The sequence below is a fragment of the Parus major genome, chromosome 4, assembly GCF_001522545.3.
Source record: "Parus major isolate Abel chromosome 4, Parus_major1.1, whole genome shotgun sequence".
NCBI lineage: Eukaryota > Metazoa > Chordata > Aves > Passeriformes > Paridae > Parus > Parus major.
This window is the reverse complement of record NC_031771.1, coordinates 13,761,173-13,786,667: the sequence shown is the minus strand read 5'-3', so window position 1 is coordinate 13,786,667 and position 25,495 is coordinate 13,761,173. Positions and strand designations below refer to the sequence as shown.

Below are 25,495 nucleotides of genomic sequence, written 5' to 3'. Positions count from 1 at the left end.
GCACCGGTGAGATCAGGCGTTTGCACATCTTCCAAGCTTCACTCCTACGCTCACACCCCAAGTCCAAACCCATTACACACATCACTTTGAAGGCAGGTTCCTTATGATTTTTGCCATGGAAGGAACAGCTCTATCTTTCTAACCAGCAGGTCAGGAGCCTCCCAGCTCCAGGAGCTTGTTTCCACACCATAGTGCAGTCACTGCAGCAGGGGGTGGGGAGACATCTCACTCCGTGTGTGTGTGTGTGTGTGTGTGTGTGATTCCCATGTCTGTCAAATGGCTCTGACTCCAGATGAATGCACATCAAAACACATCTTCAGGCACACCCGGGTCTTCAGGCCCATCTCAGCAGAAACAAAGAGGATTTACAGCAAAATCTAAATAAAATATTTTGTATTTCTGACCAAAGCATTGTCCTGTAGTCACACCAGGCTGGTAATTTTCTATTAAAGCAGGATTTTCACATGCAAGAACTTGCCACGGCCTCCTTTCAAGTTTATGTCAGCTTCCAGTTTCTTTTCCCCCTCTATCATCTTGGCCAGGAAGCCCAAAATAATCAAATCCCTTGGTGCCCTTCCATTTGACAGCCTCCTCTTCCCCTGACATTCAGAAATGCTGAGGGGAGAGGTATTTTGAGCTGCACCAAATGCGTAGCTGGAAATGCCAAGCTGTAATTCTGATGTGTGATGCACAAGGCCCCTTGCTTTGGGAGATGTTTCAAAATGAAACACAGTGGCCAGGCTAACTCATAACTGTTTATTGTAAATCACTCAAGAGTTTACACATCATTAATGGCAAAATAACACTTTTAAAACACCTGCTGGATGAAAGACAGAATAAAGACAACTCTTTTATATTATATGGCATCATTTGAAAAACAAGAAACAGAACAAAAAAGAAACCATTTTAATTTTTTTCCCCACTTTTGCATCTTTCCTGAAAATATCTGGGCCTGAGTCTCAGTTATCTTGAGATCCTTGCCTTGCCCAGGGTGTGGGGCTATGTGGCTGGGAAACATGCACTCCCTCTCCGAGGGGCAAGGCAGTGACCTTCTGTATAAATGAAAATCATGCCCTCTATCTTCAAAAGTGCTCCAGTGCTGACAGTACAAAGCCTCTCTCCTGCACTGGCTAACATCTAACACAAAGAGCTATATGTCCCATTAAATCCACATGCCTTTTTTTTTAATTTTTTTTCTTTCTTTTTTTTCTTTTTTTCTTTTTTTTTTTTTTTGTTTTTTTGGTTAAGCAAGGCAACTGTTAAAATTCAGAAGCTACATAACTGTCTTTATATTTTGCTCAGAAACCAATGGATGTTGCATGCAGCTGAAATATTAGTACAGGCTCTGACTTAGATAAAGGTCAGTTTTTTAAGACCCACTAGTCAAAGGCAGAAAAAGAAATTAAGAGGCCTCTTGTGCAAAAGGAGCTAAAATATGCATGCATCAATGGCCATGACTGATTAGAATATGACTTAGGTCTCCAAACACTGAAACCAAAGCTTTATTTGGCTTAAGACATGGTTGAGCTCCATACATTTACAATTACAATGTATATGTGACAACAAAGGAACCACCTCAATACAGCATCAGTTGGTATTTTGGCCTGTATAGAGACTAATCTTCAACACAAAAGCCTGCTCAGCAGTAAATGGTTTTCATATTTAGCAAAGACAGCAGTGCACTGGGCTGGCTAACAGAGCTAACAAAAAGAAGGAAGCAGGTTTCCAAACTAACATCTAACTAAAGTGAGGGTAATTTCTCCCCTGGACATACTGTTTTTCATCAGTGTCTGTCCTTTCCATGAGTATGCAGCTGACACAGCACACTGGGCCCTGCCCCATCTCCCCCGAAAGATGCGCCTCAAAACCTTATTGGATGAGCAGTAGGAACAAAAATCTCCCCTGACTGCACTGGGAAAGGACAGCTAGTTCCTTCAACCTGCCAACATTTACCACGAACAAGCAAATTACAACAAATCTCAGACATGAACTACAGTGACTAAAATCAAATCTCTCTCCCGCTTAACTGCAATATTAAATAATATATAACATTTTTACACTTAATAGTCTTAAGTTTGGACATAAGACAGCTAATAAGGGGAAAAAAAAAAGATGCTGTGGCTGAATCAATTCCTGAGGAACTCATTCAGCCCAACCAAACTGAAACAAAAGAAGTACTTTTACCCAGGAGTAAATCCACCACAGGCACGGGGTTGTGCGCGCACACCCAGACAGCCACGCGGACAGCAGCGCTGGCACAGCGAAGCGGCACTCCTCAGGCACTGCCATCTCCAGTCCTTTCCTTGCGAGCCTGGATCATCTCCTTTGGAGCCTGCTTGCGGTCAGTGACCAACCCCAGCCAAAACATGAAGTCAATGAACCAGGTGGTGGGGTTGAACTTCAGGCCCAGCTCACTGGCTGAGTAGTCAAACGGGAAGGTGTGGTGGTAGTTGTGGAAACCCTCACCTGAAAAACAGAGAGAGAGTTTAAAGACCACACGGCTGGCACTTTTGTCAACCCAGGAACACACTCAGGCAGGACACTCCAACACCCATTTCACACGTCTTGCATCTAGTAGAGGTTACACTCCACCCCAGACCTCTGGGGCAGACCCAAACCAGGCTCCATTTCATTGCTCTGGGCTTTCCTCCTCGGTAGGATGGGGCATGTCCCACGCCTTATGCTCAGGGAAGAAAACCACAAGTGCTTCAAGAGAGGAGGCACACAACTGAGTCAGAAGTGGGGTCACTCCCTTCTGCTGCACTATCTGCTCAGCAGAGCTTGCTGCTGGGTGCTAACACCTCCCTTCCCAGAGACCACACGGTGTTATTTCAACGTGGGCACCATCAGCAGAACAAGGCCGCCTTCCTCTAGCATGCACAAGCTCCGGTCTCCCTCAGTCCCCGGCTCCAAGCGGCATCCCAGCCAGAGCCAAAGAGGATGGGACACCACAGAGCTGTGCCCAGGGCTGCAGCACTCACCAATGGCTCCCAGGGTGACCAGGGTGTTCTGCCTGGGGTTGATGTTCTTGTCGTAGGGGCGGTTGCCGTACATGTGTGCGGCGCTGTTGACCAGCCAGGTGACGTTCAGGGAGATGGTGTACCGCAGGATGGAGGCCAGGAAGTAGGCGTTCCACAGGCTCTCGCCCCACAGGTACCACGGCACAAAGGTGGGGATCACAAAGCACATCAGCACAACTGAGCTCTTGTAGTACCTGCGGGCGTTACGGGGCGAGAAGGGAAAAGGGAATGCAGAGTAAGACCCGTCTTGTTCGTCTCCCTGTGAGATTTAAAATAGACCCCTGCTTCTGTTGAGTTTTTCTGGAAGGGGTGAAGAAAAAGAGAGTTTGGATTTACTAAACAGTTAGTAAAACTTTGCATTCCCTGAAAGTTTTTCTGATAGGAAGGACTGTTGTTTTTATTTGACAAAAACAGAAAAACAGCTTTCAATTAAAACCCACAGCGAACTGGAAAAATGATAATATTAGCAGTATTTTTGAAAGGAAGTTTTCATGAACACAGTTCTCACCTGTAACACATGAGCTAGTTTTGATCATCTTGTGCATGAAATAAATCAACCTCTTGCCTTGCAAGTTCTCTGCTTGACATATTTTGTTGTTGTTTGGAGGTTGTGCCTCACATCCTGGGCTCCAGAAGGAGATCTGCATCTCTGCAGCAACACCAGCCATGGTGAAGAGGGCATTCCTCAGCTCTCTCACAGAACTCAATCCTCACCCACCTGAGCTAAGGCCCTCCAAGCACACAAGTTCCCTTTCTTTGCTCTACCAAAGATAACCATTTCCCACTCATATGACTGACTTCTGATAAGATCTGCAAATCTCATCAGTTCAAGGCTGGGATTTAAGTAGAGCTGGAGGAGAAAAATACTTTCCAGTCCAGAAAACTCCTTCAAAGTTCAAAGCCTCTACCATACTGGGAAATAGAGTAAAATATGGAAAGATATTTTGTATTATTTTAATATTAATATTTTATTTATTTTAATAGAATAAAATATGAAAACAGCTTATCAGGCACCAATTACAACTATCCTGCAAGATGGAAGAAGCCCAGACTGAAGTCTTTGATGAAAACATGAAATCTCCCATCTGAACAAGAGTACATTGTCTCCCATTGACTGAAACATCCACCTTAGAGTGAGAAACCTCCTTACCTGAAATGCAGGGGAATCAAAGCCTCAACACATGCCTGGGGAACACCGCTGCTTTCACCCCATGAAAACTTTGTCATGGAGACACTTCACCTGTGAGCTCCTCTCCCACTTCACTTGCAGGATTATTGCTCCCTTATTCACAGAGGGTAGGTTTTGCTGTCACTCATGCCTGGAGCAGTAGTGTGATTTCAGCTGAAGTGATGTGGTTTTAAACTGACTGAGTGGTGCCTTGTCCACAACTCAGCAGCACCACTAAATTCAGCAAAGCTAACAATTTGGCCTTAAAACAAAACATGACAAGAAGGATTCATTGTGATTCTTAGTAACCTGGACTGATAGTTTTTCCACACTGTCAAAAAAACCCCAACACTGCAACCTTGTAGAGAGGAGAAACCCAAATTCTGGGTAAGGGACAAAGTCCAAAATCCAAATCCAGAGCAAAGGGATTTGCTAAGATAACTTTCCTACAGAAAACTCACTTCTTCAGTACACAACATTTGCAGCATGACCAAAGCAGTAGAGCCTGCTTCTCGTGGGATGCTGTTGTCCTGGGAAAGATAATAAGCAAAGAAGAGCTGCAGCAAACTGCAAGGGAGCTGTTGCAAAAAGGCGCTGTCAACTGAGGAACCAGTAAAAGCAACCTTACGTGGAGGGAAGTATTCCTGATTCCTGCAAGATTTCCATTACAAGGGTAATTTTTTTGCATTAGAGAAATCTGTGCACTAGCAGAAAACCCTCTAATTTTTAGACCTGACTGCTTCCCTCATTCAGAAAATACACAGAAATGGCCATAAGCTTTCCAAAGTGCCCGGATGAAATGCTTGCAAGCAGAAAGTCTTCTTGTGCCTAGAACACAGGTACTCACACAGAGCATAAAGGATGTTGCTCAATTCCCAGCTCTCACAGAGTGTGTAGCAAACTGAGCTAGGACTGTGCTAATTCCCAAGGGAGATAATTAATCCTGTATAGAACGGCAGTCTTGGGAGAGGTGGCACTTGGCCTGCACTGGCCCAGGGGTGCCAAAGATGACTTTGCAGAGCGAAACGTGCACTTCTGCCTTAAGGCAATCAGTGATTGCAGACTTTTCTCCTGTGATCAAAGAAGAAGGCCAAGATCCAAGGAACTTCTGTCACAGCTGTTTTCGTAACCAGCCCTGGCTTTTTGGGAAAGCAGAGGCACAAGGACTGGGCTCACTGCTTGTGCCACAGAACCTGCAAGGACAGTCTACAAGTGCTGGCCACATGGGAACAGTGGGGGCCAGAGGAAAGGCACCCAGCACCTGCAGTCAAGGTGGCAGGGACACCTCGGGGAAGAAAAGGGAAAGATGAAAACAAGGAATGAGCCACAACCCCACCACCAGGCGGGAAGATCTCTCCACGCCCACCTCACATCAGGGCCCAGCACTCCCACTTACTTTCTTTGGAACCTGACGACAGGATCATCCAGCAGGTCAGTGAAATCCAGTTTCCTGCCCTTCTCGATGACGTCCCGGTGCTTGCGCACGAAGAGCCAGCCGATGTGGGAGAAGAAGAAGCCCCGGCGGGCGTTGTGCGGGTCCGCGTCCGTCTCTGAGTACTTGTGGTGCACGCGGTGGTCTCGGCTCCACTCGTAGATGTCGTTCTGCACAAAAAATTCAGTGGGGTGAGAGGAGAATGGCCAGGCACTACGACCTCCATGCACAGTAACAGCAGCAAGCCCCTCCCTGAGGCTCCTCAAAAAAGGGTGTTGACTAAAATCCAGCTTTGCAGCCAGCCAGCCCATCACACCACTCCTGTCAGTCCCCACATGGAATGGGACCTGATCTGGGAACTGGTGGCACAGACTGGACAAGTCTCAGGGCTGGGAATGGCTGTTGGAGCCTCTTGGGACTTACCATCATCAGTCTGCCCTGGGTGCCTGAGGATGGGCTGCAGGGACTGGGTACACACATTTACATTGTTATTTTAAGACTGTGCTATGGGGAAATTTGTCTATTTATTTTCAGGGGACTGCTGTACAGAGGCTGTCAGTTCTGGCATCCTCCTTCTCAGCTGGTTGCAGCTGGTGCCCTCCAGGCACAAACACAGCACTGAAAATGGGACAGAGCTTGTGGATCACTACAACTACTGTAGTGAACAACACGACACTGAAATACCTTACGGCTGCAAATAGAATCATGTGGACTGCAGGAAGGAAGGGATGGACCACAATTTCACACTTGAATCCATAAAGAGAGACTTTCTGAGTTCATTCAGCCAAAGGGATTTCAGCCTCCCAGTTCGCTCTGCAGGATGCCCTGGCTGGATGCACTGGACTAAACTGGTGGCTTTTGCAATGGTGCTGAGCTATTAGTGCAGGGCACTGTAAGCACATTCAGCACTTGCAAACCTCAGGCCACACACTCATCTGTGAACTGAATTGCTCAATGCCAGCACCAAAACATGGAAATGTCAGTTAGTGCCCAGATCCACAGGAGTGTGACCTTTAATCAGGGAGTTCTTAGCAGAGGTTGCTGTTTCCATCCCTGCACGGTCAGGGAGGTACCCAAGCAGAAATGCCCAAGGAAGGAAAGTCTTGGGTTGCTTTTAGGAACAGCACCCACAAACACCAACCACAGCAGCTTTGCTCCCAGTACAACTGAGCAAAAGGTTTGAGGTGTCTCTGAAGTAAGAACAGGACACCATCCATCTGGGCACTGAATATACCACAGGACACAGCAAGCACAGGATAACGAAACCTTTATTTTGTGGGGCAAAAGCCCTGTGCTGAAAGCATTGCAGAAATCATTGCTCTTTCTTTCAGCTATCAACGTCTGAGAGAAAGCACTGAGGGCACTCTAGGAACAACTGCAAAGATCAGCTAAAGAATCCAGCTCAAATGGCTCCATGTCCAATTTCAGCTTTGCAAAAATGGTCTCTGCCTGCAAGAGCACACCAGGGACAAAAGGAACAGCCCCGGAAAGATCTCAGCTCCACTGCACTCAGCTATGCTCAGCCCTTTACTGTTGTCATGTAGTGAACACACTGATGCTGGGAGTGGGCTGGGGATGAGGGGGACATTTTTCTGCAGCACTGATGCATCTAAGCCACTGAGAGGAAACAGCAAAGATCAACCCCTTGCAAGTGCTCCAGTGTGTTGCACCTTAACCATCTCACTGCATGAGAAAACAAACTGCAAAAAAGCAAAGGAAGTCACCCAAGTCCTCAGTGAGAACAAGGGGAGACCTCTACCTTCCTACAGAGAAATCAGAAGGAATGAAAACCTCTACACTGCTTCAAGTGGCTTCAGTGGGAATATCCATATGACTGGAAAATGTCAACGTTAAGTAACTTAAAAATAAAACAGGGTTATGCAAGAAGCACACTTAGAAAAGGCCTTCTTTCTTAACCAGAAATAGTTCTTCAAGTGAGACTATTGATCAGTTTGTCATAAGAGCACTTGATAAAGTCAGTTGTGGGACAGCAGATAACCAGGAGAAGCAATGATACTGTGAGAAATTAACTTGGCTTTTCATGCCACAGCAAATGCCTGCAGAGCTGGCAAAAAACCCCACGATTCCCCAGATGAAAGGGTTAGGAAGCTGTGAAACAACTGAATTGCATTTAATTAAAAACCACAAAGGCTAAGAGGAAATAAAGGCCTGAGGCCAGAGCTGTTGACGATAAATACAGCAAGAACTGGAGCACAGCATGTGTAAATATGCTCCTAGCGTATTATTAGCAACCATTTTTCAAGAACATCACTTTTGATCAAGTTTTGGGTAAACATGGGAGTGAAATCCCTTCTGAGGGCAGAGAGCAGCAGCATCACGCTGTGACAGTGAGGTTTCATTAGCAGGTCCCTTACCAAACCTGCAGACTGAAATGTGCCAATGGCCTGGGCTGTGTGGCAGTCTCTGTGTGTTGACACAGATTTCCACACCACCCCTCCTGCTGTGTACAAATGCACCCAGCACAAACACAGATTGTGCCACAGAGATGACACCAGCATGGCCCAGCTGGGGTGCTGGAACTCAAAGGCTAGGAGATCAATAAGCCAGGTATTACCTATGTCTGAAACAGACAAGTGACAGCAAGGAGCAGAGTCTTTCAAAATTATGAGAGCTTCATTCTAGATGGAGAGAAGAAACATGGTTCAGCATGCTCCAATCATAAAAAAATCCACACGGCCAAAGTGGCTGCATCTGATGGTATTCCAGAGGAGGTACAGCATGTCACAGCCCAGCCAGCATCAAGCTAAAACTCTACAGCAGAGTTTTCTTCCCCTACACTTCAAGAATTCTGAGTATTTCCTCCTCATTTAGCATCCAGAGATGCTGTATGCACCTCCACAGCTATCTCTTCCTCCCACAGCCAACATGAAGTAGATGGACCTGAAAACTCATCACTCACTGTCAGTTAGTGGTGATGCACCTGGAAACGCATCACTCACTGTCTGTGGTGGTGAAAACAGTCTTTACAGGCAGTGGATGTCATGGTAATTAGGAGCAGGCTTCAGATTTAGAGTGGGTAATTTGGCCTTTCATCTTATTTCTGATATGAAGGGCACAAAGGTGGCTTGAAGCTACTGTGAAGTACTTCCTTCCCTGCCTCAGAATCCCACCGTGTCTTCAGACAAAGGCAGTGTCGAGGCCAGTGCAGCTGAGAGCAGAATCCATAGCAACAGGGGAGCAGAATGCAATGAAATCCCTGGGTGCAGGCTCAGGCTCTACACATTCATTTAAATTACTTGTGAAAGATAAGATCAGCTGTGTAACAAACAGGGAGACAGTACCAGGGGCTTCTCAAACCTCTAAACAGTTGTTTAACACACTGAGCAAAGAGCTTGTAAAGCTCTGCAATGAACCAAGCAGCAGATGGAAAACAGTTCAGAATAAAGAAAGGTTATAGTCAAAATGGACACATTTCCATTTTTCAAGCAAAAGCTTTGTGCTCTTTGCAATGTGTAGAGGGGCTAACTAATTAATTCTTTCCACCTTAAAAAAGAAAAAATCGAAGATGATAAATGAGCAGTCCAGAGGTAGATAAAGGGACTCTTTTCAGTCTCTGTCAAGGCAGATGAACAAAAAGTCAATCAACCTGATTGAAAGGAAAAAGATGAAAATTCAGGGCACAACACATACATGGTACTCAGTGCCACAAGGGGTTATGGCAGCCAAGCTCAGTAAGTTTAATTTTAGTACAGGTTCCTATCTCTATCCTTACCAGCCAGAGGAGGAACCAAATTCACACTGAGAAGATCCTGGTTCAGGGCTAACTCCTACAACCAGCTGGGTGTTACACAAGTGTTTCTGTGGTCTAGGACTGACTACCAGCAAGCACAGAGCTAGTAACACACTTCATCACAAACGTATTTGAATTTGGCTGGTGAAAAACGCTGCATAAAACAGAGATAAATTAAGATAGTGAAAGGATGCCTGCTCCCCTTTCTGGGCACAAAGTCTCTAGCTGTCTGGATGAACAGACTCTTGGTTACACAGACACATTTGCATCAAGCTGGCCCTTATAAAAGTCTCCATGTTATCCTGGAAAGTGTGGGGCCTGACCTGTGCCACAGACCAGTTGCTGGGGTGCTGAGCCTCTGATTTGGTCATGTTCAGCTTGGTCCTTGTGTAATTATTGCTCCTGGTCTGCCTAGTGCACATTGTTGCATGGGTGGTGAGAGGGACTCTGCATCCCCTGAGCCAGCAGAATGTGTTACAGCAAATAAATGTCTTTCTGTCAGAAAAAAAAGGTTGTTTGTTTGTTTGTTTTTTTCCCTTTCTTTCTTTTACTTGTCTCTAAGCTGAGGGGATTCCTGCACAGCAGAGAGAGCTGCCTGGAGGCCAAGAATCTGAACAAGCAACACAAGCTCACCTGGAAAGCCATGGAGTTAGCTGCAGCCAGAAAGATCCTCAAAGGCAGCTTGGCTTTGTAGGAACGGTGGCTCCACAGGCGATGAGCACCAGCTGTCACACCCAGAGCCGTCATCAGGAAACAGAAATACGCTGAAAGACACAAAAACAAAACACAGGGTGTGCCACGGGGCCAACTGACATTATTTGCGCTCTCTTTGGTGTCAAGATGCTCCTTGCCCAGCCTGCTGATGCCTGCAGGGTCGCAGAGACCGGGCAGACAGCAGATGAGGTTCTCAGCCCACCTCTGCCTCACAGACTCTTTGCCTAAAGAGGACAGGATTATTTTGCAAGTGTAAAATTAAAACAAGAGCAGATTCAAACATTAAAGAATATTACAGGACAGATTCAAATCAATTGACATCATCTGCAGCAGTGTGTTGTTTAGCCAGGGCTCCCTGCAACCCTACATAGACATGTTTTGGTTAAAACAGCCTATTTCAAATACCTAAATAGAGTTACCAGAACAAACAGGGAGATCCCCAAAAAAGAGTTTTGTACTTTTGCACAAGAGTCTGCCCATCAGGGAACCCTGTTAGACAGGCAGTGGCTTGACAGGAATTTAGAGTCTGCTTTTCCCAGTATGTAATGTAAAACATTTGTCTTTGCAAAAAGAAAACAAAGGTATATGTAGGTGTGTGTCTCTATCAACTCCCAGCTCACAATGCTTGAAATTTCCGCATCTGACAGAAAACAGAATGGAAGGATATTTGGGAAAATAACAGCAACCATATTTCATGTTGACTGTCACCCCTGCAGACTGAAGAAGTAAAGGGACTTTTTCCACTCAGCTGATGGATCCATCAAAAACAGATTTAGCCAAACTGCTTGCCACTGTGTCTGTGGCCAAAATCCCTGGCATCTCCTGTGCAGCAAACCAAAGCCTTTCTCACAAGATGCAGCAGACACGTGGAGTCAGAATGGTCCCAGTAAAGATGATGCCTCTCTAAAACCTGTTTTGGGTGCCATCACTGAAGACACAGTTCTGATTTTCAGCAAGCTGAGTGCTCATGGGACTCCTAGAAAAGCCTCACTTGTGCAGTTATGCCCAGTGCACTGAAGTCTATCAAGAAATTAAAATTTCTACTTACCTGAAGAGAGGTACAGAAATCAACTAAAATCATGCATTCTCTCTGCACATTATCTACAGATTTTGCTGAATCTACAGATTACTCTCAGATCAGTAAAAATGCTGACACTACAATTCCTCACACTCCAGTCTCCACTGCAGAGCAGCAGTTTTTGCATATGCCTTGTTACAGCAAGGATTTGGACTTCTATGAAATTAGGGAAAACCTATCCTACCATTTGCTGTGTGTGATGTCGAGCCGTGCAGAAACATCACTAAAGAAAGCCTTCCAAATCACTCAAATGATTGTAATTGCTGGAACAGATCTGTGACACACAGAATACTGACATTATCCAGCTAACATAAAAATATTAGAGTCCTGAATCATTACAAGAACATATTTTCTGTGGGCTTTGTGACTGGTTAACCTCCTGCTAGTCATGGCCTGAAATCTCCCATCTTCAGCAGTTTCTTTGCTTCCTTAAAGCACAAGGTGGCTTTTCTCCCATTTCAAAGCAAGAAATCATTTAATTGACCAAGTGCTTCTCAGGGGCACCCATCCATCTTAATCATGAATGATTTCTTAAAACTAGAATGAAAGGTAAATGGGTAAAATGAGAGATATGCGACATTAGGGTTGATTTCACTTCCCTTCTCTGTCCAGTGTAAGAAGGAAGCTGTGTGGTAGGTAACAGACCACATGGAATATCTGCACTGAACACCATCAGGGACAGCCCTCTCTGGCCCTTGCCAGCCCCCCAGGGACTTGCCAGCCCCAGCCCACTGCTGCAGTGCTCAAGTGATCAAGCAAACAGCTGGGGCCTATACCCACGCACCATGCCTATTTTTTGGCTTTGCAGAGGAGGAATCATAAGAGCAGGAATCTTCCTAATATAAATCCCGAGGGTTGAAACATCCCCAGAAACAAACAAACAAAATTACTCGGGAGGTTCAGTGTCAGAGCAGAAACAAATCCTGTCAGACAAATGCACTGCTTGGTGATAGCAAGTTTTGTGATTCTTACAGCAATTAAGGTGCCTGAAAATAATATTTGACCACTAATTCCCAATGTCTAAATAGCCAAGATGAAAAATATTTGCCATGTAAGGAATAGGTCTCAGGCTCTCCTTTGCAGAATAAATTTGAATCTCAGAAATCAGACTACCATTTGATTATATATTAATCATGCACAGCTACAGGACCTGTATGAGAAGAAGGCTCACCTCTTCCATTTTCGGGGATAGGAGTGTGTGTAGGGGGTGAACACATCAGTGAAATACAGGATTGCAATGTGGAGCAAAGCAGGCAGTTAATAGCAATTCCTCCTTATACTGAAAACATCTTCTTAGAAATGTAGTTAAACTGTTTTCCTAAGTAATAAAGAGTAAATAGTATTTATTGCAGAAAAAAGGGGGGAAAAATAAAGCCACAAGCAAAGTACCAATTAACAACCTGGAATTCAAACTATTAATGTTATATTTCTTTTTAATTTAGTGGGATAGCTAATGCACAAAGAGGAAATTGGTGAAATAGCCAGATGTGTCCTCTGCATAGGACACAGCACATTCTGCTAAGGTCTGGCAGGAGCATTTCCAACCAGCTCACTTGACAGAGCACAGCATAAGCAAAATGATTCAGAACTGGAGCAGAGGGGGGACCACTTAAAAGAGGGAACAAAGAGGAAGGGGGGAAGAGAAAACAGCAGGCAAACCTGTGCAAACAGATGAAAGAGAGACCCAGTGCATGGGGACAAGGAGAGGATGCAAGAGAGACAAGACACACGAGGTTAAAGTAATGTGCAGGCAGGGAGCTGGCGGGTTGCTAGGCTTCCAATACCCTGTGCCTGTGCACAGATGCTATTTATGGGAACATGCCAGAATCAATAGGCAGAAGATTTTTATTCAACATTCTTATTAATGACCTGAAACAAAGGCAAACAGCATACTAATTAAAACAGGGGATGATGCTATATTTGGAGCAGCAGTGAGAGCTAAGAAAACCCGGAAGGATCCATGCAGAAACAGGGAAAGGAAGGCTCAAAGTAAAGAGAAAGCAAAGTAATGTAGTCTGGGGAGTGGTAATTGGAGACAGGGATCTGTGATGAGGGTGAGAAGCTTGGGGAAGCAGGAGTCTGAAAGGAGGATCACCAACAGTTCATAAAACATTCCCAGTGGGCTATATGATAAGGCAGCAAGACATCAGTGTGATTTTGAACAGCAGGCACAGAGGTATCTCACTGTCAGACACAAGCAATGAAAACTACACCAGGCAAGTAATATAGAAATGGATAGGAAATCAACACCACCAAACATTTGGACACTTTTTTCAGAACAACTCATTATGCCCATAGCTGGAGTTCCAGAAAAGCTTTACTAAGCCCAGTGCCAAACTCTTCTGAAAATCTCAGTATCCAGGGAAATGGCTTCTTATGAAGATATGGGAGATGTTGCCACAGTCTGTATCTACTTCACAGGCATCAGGAAATCATCCTCTGATCTTACTGGTTGTTTAATCTGGAGCAGATCTCACTCCCCCAAAAATTTCAATTCTGTTTTATTTGTGAATCCAGCACATTACAGATTGATTTTGAATTTTAACTCATTATTTAAAGAAACAAATCAACCAAAAGAAGATGCTCAACAAACACTGGGTTCACTCTGCATATCTGAACAGACAACTCTGGCTCCTGAAAGCGAGGAGATGGCTGGACATCCTTGTTTGGCACAGATGACAAGGAAGCACTGTGGGACAGCAGCTATCCACACATTACCAATGTCAAACATAACCCAGTTAGATGGAGCAAATCACAATTATCTCAGAGGGACGGCACATCAGACAGGAAAATAGGAGCAGTGAAACAAAATCAACTGCTCATTCACAACAGCACTACTGTCAGCACACAAACCATCTTTAACATAGAGAACAATGTCACACACTCATTCCCATGGGTGGCAGCACACGGAGCCCGGCACCACTCACACCCAGCGGCTCCAATCCCTGTGTGTGAGTAGCACAGACAGAAGGGATAGCAGGGCTGGGAGCAGGGAGGGGAATCAGCCCTTGCCAGTCTCACTGCTGGCATCTCACTCCCATCTGGCTCTCAATCCCTTCACAGGGACTTGAACACTGCATTCCACCACAGCAAGGTGACCACTCTGAACCTGGCACCATCCTCACAGTTTGCTCTCTGCACATTGTTCCAAACACAGATCCCACCACAGGCCTGATCTGAACACACTTTGGCAACTTCTGAGAACCTTTGAGCTTTTTTTGTATGTTACAGCATGTAAGAAACTTTTCTGTGGTCCTGGAGCAGACTTGGTTTTAAGTCAAGTGATGACACATCTGACATCAGCCAGGATTGGGGTGTATTACATCAATGCCAGCAAGCAAGGCAGAAACTCCCAATCTCTCCAGTACCAACAATGGGGAAAAACTTGTGGGGGAAAATGCTCACCCCTTCAGACAAGACAGATGGGAGCCCTTGTGAGATCAGAGCAATGGCTCACCTAGCCCCATACCTTCTTCTAAGAGGGGTAAGGGGAGTTGCTATGTAGAGGAGATTGAATTAAAGAAGAATTAAAAAATAAATTAGAAAGGAATAAAAAAGACAACACAGGCCAGCTATTGTTGCACTAGCACTGCCTGCACACTTCAATCGGCATGGACTTCAAGATGTGACATTTTGCACAGAGAGTATGTGAAAAGTAATTACCAAGGCAAGTAATTACTGGAGGCTGTCCCAGAATTGTTATCACATCTGCTCTGATTAGGAGGGTGACAGACCTTGGGTCAGGACGGCCACCAAGTGTCAGGGCCTTGGTTTCATGTCTTCTTCTGAGGACATCAGTCCCATTTACTCCTGTGCTGGCTGCTGTCCCCTCGTGCCAGCCCCTGATGCCAAGGCCTGCTCACAGCCAACCCACAGCATTATTTTGTACGTGCTGAGGGAGCTGCTCCTCCAGTGGGGTCTTCGCCCTCCACCTGCTATTTTGGAAAAACCTTAACTTTTCTACTGCCATCCTTCTGGGCACAGCTTCAGAAGCACACAGCACTCTGGATGGAGGTCCCACTGCTGGCTCATGGCATTCCCAACACTGTTTAGCATACAAGGACCGACACATTCCCAGGCCCAGCCTCAAGTTACATTCAGAAAAGGCTTATACATTTTTACAAACACACATTGTGTCTCCAGCCATTCAAGGATCAGGAGGCAAGATCCCATGGGTACAGGAGGGAGTCATTTCCTCAGATGTGAATTCTAATCACACCAATGGCAAAGAAAGCACATCTTTTGCTTGGGGAATTAAAATTAACAAACACAAGGGCTGTGCTTCACCTGTAGACATCTGTTACCTCTTCAACAAGAGGGCAGCTGGAGACAGCTGACCTTCAAATGCTGTTCATGATGAGGACATCTCGTGACATGACACCATTTGGTGGAAATTCTCTCTCCACAGTAGCCAGCAAAGTCTCAAGCAAGCTGCCAAGAAATTTTCATCTTAGCACAAGCCATTTTTTTCTCCCCTGTATACAAACAGATACCACAACTTGACTCGCCTGTATTAAAAAAAAACTATTTGAGGATTAAAAATTACAAGAATTGACATGAAACTTTTGTCTGCTTCCACACCAGCATCCTGTGCTTATTCAATCAGATAAAAATTGCTTGTTAGGGAATTTTACTACCCAAATGAGTCAAACCCAAAGTTTTCCATTATGCTGCAAGAACTGCATGAGACATACAAACAGCAAGTTGCTCAAGCACAAACATGCAAAGCTGACTGACTGACATAAATATGTAACACACCTGTAACTTCCAGTGGTGATTTTTTTTCCTTTCTGAAAATTACAGTACATCTGCACATCCTGTATCTGCCTTCTCCTCCTCACTTGTGGGTTTTTGCTGTTATTCAGTGGCAGATTTAGGACTAATATGACCAAACCAGGGAAAGTACTTCCAGTAGTGCCAAGAGCTTCATTCCCACTGAAATTAAGGGCAGCACTGCCACTCATTTCAGTAGCTGCACCATGCCTGGTCTCTTCTGAACTCCTAAGAGATCCTCCACTTCACTACACACACAGACAGGGGTAGAAGATTCTCTTCTGATTCAACAACAGGGCTCAGACCAGAAACATAGCCGATAATTTTGTGGTGCCTCATATGCTCTTTTATATTTTTGTTAGGTAACGCCGAGTTTGGGAATGCATTTTCTTAAAATGCCATGTCTTCCCCCAGAATGAAAAGTTTTCTTACCCCAAATCAGGCCAGCAGCCTTTCCAAACACCTCAGTTAAAATTGCTGGTTGATGTCACACACTGCACCAGTGGGAGGGCTGGGGTCAACATGCAGCAGTCTTAGATGTAGATAAGTTATCAAATCCCCAGTACATATCTCTACTGCTAAACTCCAGGGAAACCTTAGAGATCTCTTCCTCCACAGCAAAGAGACACCAGGGAGCATTAACATATCACTTAACTTGCAGCATCCTACAAAAAAAGCTTTATTTCCTGACCTGGAACTACATTTATTAAGGAGGAAGACGAAATTTTCACCTTAGTCCCTAAATCACTGCCAAGAAGCGATGTTGAATGAGTGCTCTGGCCCTGGGGTCTCTGGGAAGGAAACACTGCTCTGCTAGCCAACCCTCTTCTCACTGAGCCCTGCTAACTATCAAAGGCTGGCATCAAAAGCTCCTTGGGCTGGATTCAAGTGAGCAAATGAGAATTAAAAAGCACTGGCGTGCAGCAGCACCAATTCCCTGGGCCGCCCACCATACAGGTCATGCCAGCTCTCACGGGGAGCCGTGCTTTCCTGCAGAGACCAAACATGTGAAATCTCAGGCCGGAAAGTTTCATCTAAAATTAGATCTACACATCCTCTGAGATACTCTAAATTGAGCCAAGAGAGACAGAGATAAGAGGAAGCACATCAAAGGCAAAGGGGAAGCGGAGTTTCAGAGCTGCAGAGAAGATGATTTCTGATGATGCCCTGCTCCTGCCCCTCTGTACCATGGTGGAGCTCCAGGAGAAGCCATCTATCACATCCCCTTGGCCCTGCCATCACCAGCTCATGAAATCCAGGCTGCCTCTGCCTGGATGCACATGCCTGTGTATGCATTTTCAGGAACATTCCCCAGAGCCAGCATTTTTGGCTGAGTATACAAAAGACTTTATTCCGGTTGGAAAAGCAGAAATGTTCATATTGACAACTGCAGCCAGTGTGACATAAATAAAGCCAATAGAGCAATGGAAAACGTGGCTGACAGCAATTGTTCCAGCCAATGCTAGAACTCCCCTAGGAAGGAAATACAGATTCCCTGAACTCACCAGCAACTGGATTGCCTTAAGATGTTGAACAGCTTACATCTATTTTTAGATCAAAAGAGAAGGCTGGAAGGTGCTTTGGCTTCTCTGAAATTTTTGATGCTTATGTGTAGCCTGTCTCAGCTCAGCTGGGTCCTGCGTCATCACAAAACCACAGGCAGATTTCACTTCTCTCCCAGTGACCTCACTGCTGTCCTCAATCCGCACAGAGTCGGGCTCTGGTGGGTTTTAAGTGCTCTGTAAATGCCAAGACAGAATAAATGCCAATTTTACCTCTTTTTTCAGGGACAGAGTAAAGAAATAGCATGGTTAAGCCATTAGCACAGCACCCCAGAGCCTTGTGTTCAGCAGGCAGCTCTGCCCTGAGGAAGAAAGTTTAGTTACTGTTTAGCATTCCTGTCCAAAAAGGGACAAAGCCAAAGCTTACCCTGTGCAGAACCAGGTATATGACAGGGGAATGCCCTGCTCTGACCCAGTGCCCTCCCCATGACCAGCGAAGCAGAGATCTGATGGGTTTGACTTTCCAGGACTTCACAGTCCAGATGATGTTTTTTTCTGTGCACCCTGCCTAGGTGCTTTGTGTCTGCTCCACTTGTGTGCTATTATCAGCTGCTACATCTTTCCCTCCCCCTTCCAAAACCAAACAGCTCAGAGCAAAACCCGTTGCAAAAAATGGCCTCTTCCAGCTTTCTCTCCTGGCAGTTCTAGCCTCAGAGCCGGTCCACAAGTGCTAAACCTCATTAAAATTAGAAGGCACAAGCCCCTGCACCAAACAGGTCAGGCAGCCAGAGCTGCCAGGTTGGAGGATGCCAGGGCAGAGGAGGAGACCTTGTGTGTGGGCAGGCTGATGCTCCCAAGGGGCACTCACCAGATGATTGCTCCTCACACTCCCCCAATGACTCCTCACTGTGTCCCTACAGCACAAACAGCCCTGCCCCAGCCCAGCTCTGCTCCTCCAGTGAGCTCTAGCACTCAGATCATCATCACTGCCCAAAAATGTCGAGAGAAAGATCCTCCAGAAATCCCCATCCCCTGCTGCTGAGGCCTCTGCACAAGAGGGATGGCAGGCACACAGTTCCCTGTGCCAGCATCACAAACAGCCTTCCCCTCTGTTTCACATCAGCTTTGCTTTACTTAGCACAGTAATTGTTAATGTTTCTCTCTCCAGTGGGGCAGCACATTTTATTGTTAGCCTACACGGTAAAAACAAAATTTGATTACAAGAATTGCTTGGCTTCAATTATAACATCAGTGTTAGTTACAAGTGCAACTGTGACTGCAGGGAGGGTAGGTGGAGTGGCAGAGATGAGGAACCACACTAAATTCAATGCAGTAAGCCCCTTGAGACTTCTCCTGCAGAAAAGTCCATCCTGACTCATCCACTGAAGCTCCTCAGAGCCTGTATTCTGCCATCCCCACCTGCACATGTAACCAAAGAGAAAAAGCTAGAGACAGAAATCCCTGATGACTCCCCAGAGCTGCCTGCACCAGCTCAGGGCCTGGTGGACCATGGCTAAAGAAGGCACTTCATGCTTTTGTGGCCTTTGGCTGGGCTTTTGTGTGCTTGCCACAGCCAGCCCTGGGGCTGGCAACAAACCTTCCCTTCAAGGGGCTGCTGCACAGGGATGCCTCTCCTGAGCCCAGGATTCCAGGAAGCAGCCCAAATGCCAACAATCCTACTAAATTCAGACAGGGATTTCTACCTTTGCTGAATCCAGCTGTCATCTCTGTCCTCATCACACAGATCAAAGGGAAGGAGTGCCTGAGGTTCTTGTGGCTTGGCTGGAGCACGGGTCAGAGCAGCCCAGAAGTGCTTTGTGAACATCCCGATGTGAAACACGCACAGCTTTACTGCTCACTGATCCATTCCCACTGCAGGAACTCTTCAGGAGTGGCATGAACCCACTCCTGAGAGCAACAGGACCAAAGGACCATCACATACATCCAGGGATCAGCACACACATGGAAGTTTTTCCCCATTTTTCCCCCCATTTTTTCCTTTGCTGTGCTCACGGTGACCACATGATGTGCAGCACACAGGGCAGAGGGAAACAACACAGGACCCCCACCAATGCACTGGGGATGAAATCAGGATAAGGAATAAAAACACATACTTAGAGCTGAACATTGTGGCTGACAAGGCCTTAAGGAACAACCTCCAGCAACAGTTAAAACAAGAGAGGGGTGAACACTGGGGAAGGGAAAACATCCAACAGGTAGGAGTGTCCTCAACAAGAGATCACTTCAGATCAGGATTCTGGTACAGACCAGGAACACTCCTGTGAGTGAATCCATCCATACATATGCCATGAACAGGCTGCCCAGGCAAGTGGTGGAGCCTCCATCCCTGGGTGGATTTAAAAGATGTGCTGTTGAGGTGCTCAGGGACATGGTTTAGTGGTGGATGTGGTACTGCAGGCTAATGGTTGGTTTTGATGATCTCAGAGTGTCTTTTCCAACCCAAGTGATTCTGTGATGCTGTTCTATCTGTGCATTTTGTGAGGGTGTCTTCCCAGTTTTACCATGGACACGGAGCTAAGACCATTCCCAGACATGTTAGAGCCACCCCCAGATCCGGGGCTCATTTTTAAGGAGAGAAACACTTTGAGAAAAGACTTTGTTCTTGTCAGAGATGATGTGAGTTCAGCTCTTGATGCCAGGAGAGAAGGAACAAGCCAAGAATTTGGCTGTTGAGAGTGAGAGCTGTATAACAACGCTTTCAAATGGGCTGGGGGAGGAAAAGCCAGTCCAAAATTTCTCTGGAGACAAACAGAGCTACTCCCCTGGGCAGACGTGCACCTCAGAGATGCAATTAACATTTGGATGCTCCACCTCTTCTCCACTCATCATCTAGTGAGCCAGCAGCTGTCTTGAACTGCTGAAAGCATGGTGGAGGTGGGGGCTGGTGGACAACAAGGCCAGCCTCCTGCATTCCACAGGAACCTCCCAGAGCAACTCCCTGCTCATGGCTGGGACTGTTCTGGGAGCCAGGAAACAGGAGATCACCATGGGGAGTAAGGTGAGGAAAGGTCCTTCTGTTCATTAAGCCCTTCCCACCAAGTATCCAAGATAAATGCATTTGTTCCCTATTTCTGACCCAAAACCTCACCTACAGAAATCACCTGAGCATAACCACTCTCCAGAGTGGCAGAAGAAATGACAGAAGTTTCCATCAAATGTCTCCATTTCACTGGGTGTGAAACAGAGACAATATTTCCACTCTCCTGCATCCACAGAGGTACCAAGGGGAACTTCCCTGGAGCTAGGATTTTTTTATTTACGGCTGTCTGCGCAGAGTTTCCAACGCTGTGGTAGAAATGGTTTGGGACTAAAACCAGTTAATAACCAGAAAGCCAGCAGGTGGCACTCAAGAATATCCAAGACTCTGGAATTATGCAGGACCAATAAAACTTGCATCTGCAGTGCACAAGAGCAACCTGTGCCTCATTACATAGGCGTGCTACCTATCAGCAGCCCGAGAAAAAGGCAATAACCCTTGAAAGCTGAGACCACACTTGCTTTCATCTCTTTTATTGGAGGGATCCAGGCAGGATCCAGGGATCCCAGGCAGGATGCAGACTCTTGCCTGGGAGCAGCTTGCATTTCAGCAGGAGTGCAGCTGGGCAGCACCGCTGCTCCGTCTGCGCTCCCCGACAGCCAGCGCTCGCGCAGGGCGGAAAGCTGAGGATAAGCATGGCACAGGGCCTGCCGTGGCTGAACATGAACAATCTGCCGCTCTCAGGAGCACTAAAACGTCTCCTAAACACTGCTGAAACAACAGCAACAAGCTTCCCTTCCCATAGGAGCACCATAGGGCAAGGCCATCCTTCTTAGCCCCAGGCTCTGGCAAGCACAGCAGCGTGGGACATCCACTCCTCCCTCAGGCGGCTCTGCCAAACACATCCAGGTGATTTGGGATTTCTGGGTGGCCGTGCTTGCGCAAGTTTTTGAAGTTGTTTTGGCAGCCTGAAATAAAAGGTTTTAAAGCAGGTGAACATCTTACGCTCTTTTGTGGCGGCTCTATTTCCTAAAATTAATTTGCCTACTTCAAGTGCTTATTCAAGAGCCCTCTGCAAAGACTAAAAAGCACCTTTTCCCAAACAAAATCCGAGACAATCACGTGATTCCCCCAGATGGAGTCTTTAAGAAGTTATCATGAGCCCCCCAAAAGAAACTGTGAGCAGCTGTTAGCATCAGGCCCTGCAGTGAAACATGCTGGTATTTCCCTCTGGACACAGATTTCAGAGGTTTTTAGTTTGGTCTCCTAAATCAAACAGATAAACCTCACTGGGACTGCCACAGGGTGGGCCTGGCTAGAGCAACGAGGTTCCTGGTTAAGAAGCACCATTTAATGATTAATGATTTAATGATCATGGGGGATGAGCCTTGCACGGAGTTTCCTCCCAACTGACCTCTGGAAGGTGGTGCAGCATGTCCCCAGACGAGGACATCAGTGAACCACAGCCCCAGCTGACCACAAGCACTCCTTTGCACAAGTTCATTCCTGGAAAATCTGCGCTCTTGGCCCAGCCAGCCCCACTAGCAGCGAGCTGCTCCCACCCTGCTTCAGTTCCTCCTGGGAGCCTGGAGAGTGGTGATGGCAGCTCAGCAAACCTCTGTGTTGCTGAGGACTGGGGGAAGGCAGCTGGGTCTTCTCCACTCAGCCCCGCACCAAACCCCAAGTCAGGCTGGCAAAAAGCAAGGCAAGAGAGCTCCCAGTGAGCCTGGGCTGCTGCAGCAGGGGACATTCCAAATCCGCTCAGCCGGTTCCACGGCTGTCCCACGGGCACAGCTCAGGGCTGCTCGATGCCTCGCACACCCCGTCCGCTGCCCCTCGGGTCAAGGCAGCTCCCAGCTCATGGAAAATTTTGACATGAGTAATTTCATTGTTTTTGTTCAGCTTGGACTGAAATCAAATTCCACAGAGACACTGGGATGGCCCTGAAAGCCTATGTTTTAACCAGCTTATCTGTCCATCCCTTGGAAGATAACCCAGTTCCGGGTTCTGCACCAATTCACATCCCCAATTCTGCACCACCCAGAGTGCTGTTTGGGATCCCTTGTGCAGCCCTGGCTCCACGTGGGGTGCGGGAAGGGCCTCAAGGTGCTGGTGCGGGAGGCAACGGGAACAGAGGAGCACAGATAATCCTGAGTAAACAACCAGCTGAGCCCTCCTTGGCAGCGCTTTCCCATTGTCTATTATGTACAGCTGGACAAATGTCAATAAATTACCAATGGAAATGAGCCCTGCCGAGCAGGCAGCTTGGCTTGAACAGCTGTTTTCTAGGTGGCACAGTGGCACTTCAGCTCACTTTGCAATCGCTGCTGCATCAGCCGCCTCCGGGGGTGGGAAGGGAAGGAGGAAAGCGAGCCCTGCACAGAGGGAGGGTTTGTACCCGGCCTCCCCCAGGGGAGAACACCACGAGAGGTGGATGGCTCGGGGGAGGAGAAGGTAAGAAGCCAAGCAGGCAGTGGTGAGTCATGGGAAGCTGTCGGCTTCCTGCCACACACCGTGGAGGTCACAGCCAGCACTGGCATCCCAATCCCAGCACACTTGTTCCTGCAGCTTATCCACGGGGGAGCAGCGGTGGGGAACAAGGAGCAGAGCAATGCAAGGGCTTGCACAGAACCACTGGGAAGCTTCCTGAGTCCCAGGAAGGCTTGGGAAGAGAAAGCACAGAGGCATGCACGGAAGGCTGCAGCTCCTCCATCTGCACCCTTCAGCGTACACACATCCCTGCACTACCTGACACTACTCTCACGCCCGCCATCCAAGTTTGCCAGCGTGCCAGCCCTGCTCCAAAGGCTGGCTGGCAGCCAGCGCCCACAGAAAGGCAGTCTCACAGCTGATCTGCACAGGGAAGGAGATGTGGAGAACTGGGGAGGGCGAGGGACACGTCTGATTGACACTTATTCCTTCCAACACAACTTCACCGGTTGGCTCCTTCCACACTGAAGCGAGGTGGGTTTGTCAACTTAAGCAGCAGCCACCCTTTTCTATCTACCCGAGCTGCTCAGGGGCACCTCACAAACAGGTCACCAGCATGACATCAAGCTAATTTCTGTGACATATCCTGCAGGAGAGTGTGTGTTTTCATGTTGCTCAGCACCTCTGAGGGGAGCAGAGCTGGTAGCCAGATGAGAGAGTGGCACGCAGGGTCCAGGACAACTGGAGTCAGCACACTCACTCCCTGCTGTGAAGGCCCTGTAAAAACCACCCACCAAACTCCTGTAAAAGCTCTGTGGTCTGCTCTAGGGTGGCTGTTAAAAATAACAATGTCAAGAAATGAGAGGCTCTCACTTTCAGAAGGAAAGGCATTAAGCTGCAAAGTCACTGAGAACTGTTTATTATTTAGCATCTGTTTAATCTCACCAGGAAAAAATACCTCAGAGGTTGGAGGGTTGAATTGGCAATTCTGTCCTTTGTCTCCAGCCTCAGGGATTTTTGTGCTTAAGCACAGTGAAATCAGAGATGATTTCAAATTGTCTCCTTGGAAAGGCAAAACAGAAAAGGAAAGCCCACCTGCCTGCACACAACAGGACCTAAAAGGGTTGAGAGCAGACCACAGGCTGTGCATTCCAGCCACACAGCTCCCACAGCCTCTCCCTGTCTCCCTGATCACCAAGCTGTGGCCAAGATAAACTACAAAATCAGCCTGAACACAACCAGGAACAGGGAGGAGAGAGGAGTAGTGCTTACAGAAGGAAACTATGCATAATACAACCACCCCACGAACCTCTTCTGGTCATGAGCAAGGCAGGTGGGGGATTGTGCAAACCAGGCTGCCAGTCCAACGTGCAGGTGCCCTCCAGGGTACCCAGAAACTGAGGACGGTAATTGATGGAAAGATTCATTTCCCAACTGCAAGCAGCAATGGTGGCGATTTCTGGGGGTTTAAGACAGACTGAATATCAAAAGCTGAACCCGTGAAAAAGGGATTTAGGACTTCTCCAAACAGCAGGAATAAGCCTGACTTCTAAAGCATTTAGCTGGGGCTTCTGAAGCGTCACCTCGACAGTAATGATGGCAGCCTAACAACCCAAATTCCGTGTCTGTGAGTTCCTGCAGCAGAGACCCTTCTTGCCTCTGTATAAAAGAATCCCAGGCTGTTATATTCTCCACTCACCTACCTCGAAGCAGGTTATTTATCCAAATTGCATCAGCTGTAAGCAGCACTGAAGTTTTAACCCTCTTGGCCACCCAGACTTAAATGAATCAATATACAGTTCTACCTGCTGAATAGTGATGCTGACATTCACCATCTCTTTGGTCTCACAAACCCTGACAAGCCCTGCACAATACTGCAGTGCTCCTAGGTAGCATTTTCTCCCAGCATCATTCTTCTGTGGAGAAAAGAGGACCTCAGCACTGTAGGATGGAAGAAAAGACGCTCTATTGAACATTCTCTTCCCCAAACCGAATCCTTGGCTTTTCACGGCTAGCAGGACAGACGCTGCAAGCCATCATCCCCCCAGAAAGCACAGCCTGGCTTATCGTCTCTGTGCCAGCACCTTACAGCTCTTACTCGACTTTTCACATCTTCCCTAATGAAAATTTGCATCACCTTCCCCAGGAAACAAACGACGAGCTGATTTTCTACTCCAAACCGGAGCAGAAAACAGCGGGTGTTCAGAAAGTAACACGGAGAAACATTAAAGGGACGGCCAGCGCGTCCTCTCTCACACCCTTAAACAGAAACATCGGCGCTTGACTGGGCTTTTTTAACTAAAAAACACCCGATCAATGTAACCGGAGGGAGAGCGCCTCCTGTTTCTACAGCAACCGCGGGCCCGGCGCGGCGATGGCATCCCGGGAGCGGCCGTGGGGGGGGCTCGGCAACAAAAGCCGAGCAAACAGGGGACGGACACGGGCAAACCGAGCCGCGCCCGCCGCCCCGGGCTCCCGCCGCCCCCCGCCCCTGCACCTGTAGCGCATCCCCCGCACTCACCCCAGAGCAGGGTGAGGATGTGCGCCCGCGGCACCAGGCTCAGCGCGTAGACGGCGCCCAGGTGCAGCAGCCCCATGAGCACCACGTTGCGCCAGACGATGGCCTGCC

At 47.3% G+C, this 25,495-nt stretch overlaps 1 protein-coding gene across 1 annotated transcript in view; it reads right to left on the bottom strand.

Moving 5' to 3' along the window:
* Window positions 1–737: 737 nt before the first annotated feature.
* The window catches only part of SCD5 (stearoyl-CoA desaturase 5), a 30,216-nt gene continuing 5,458 nt past the window's right edge, over window positions 738–25,495 (bottom strand). Inside the window, exons 2-6 of the mRNA XM_015624557.3 lie at window positions 25,388–25,490; window positions 10,005–10,135; window positions 5,585–5,790; window positions 2,982–3,214; window positions 738–2,466 (exon numbers count right to left, since the gene is read on the bottom strand). Of these exons, the coding sequence (XP_015480043.2) occupies window positions 2,276–2,466; window positions 2,982–3,214; window positions 5,585–5,790; window positions 10,005–10,135; window positions 25,388–25,490 (864 nt within the window). The 3' untranslated portion in view covers window positions 738–2,275. The remainder of the gene's footprint in view (window positions 2,467–2,981; window positions 3,215–5,584; window positions 5,791–10,004; window positions 10,136–25,387; window positions 25,491–25,495) is intronic.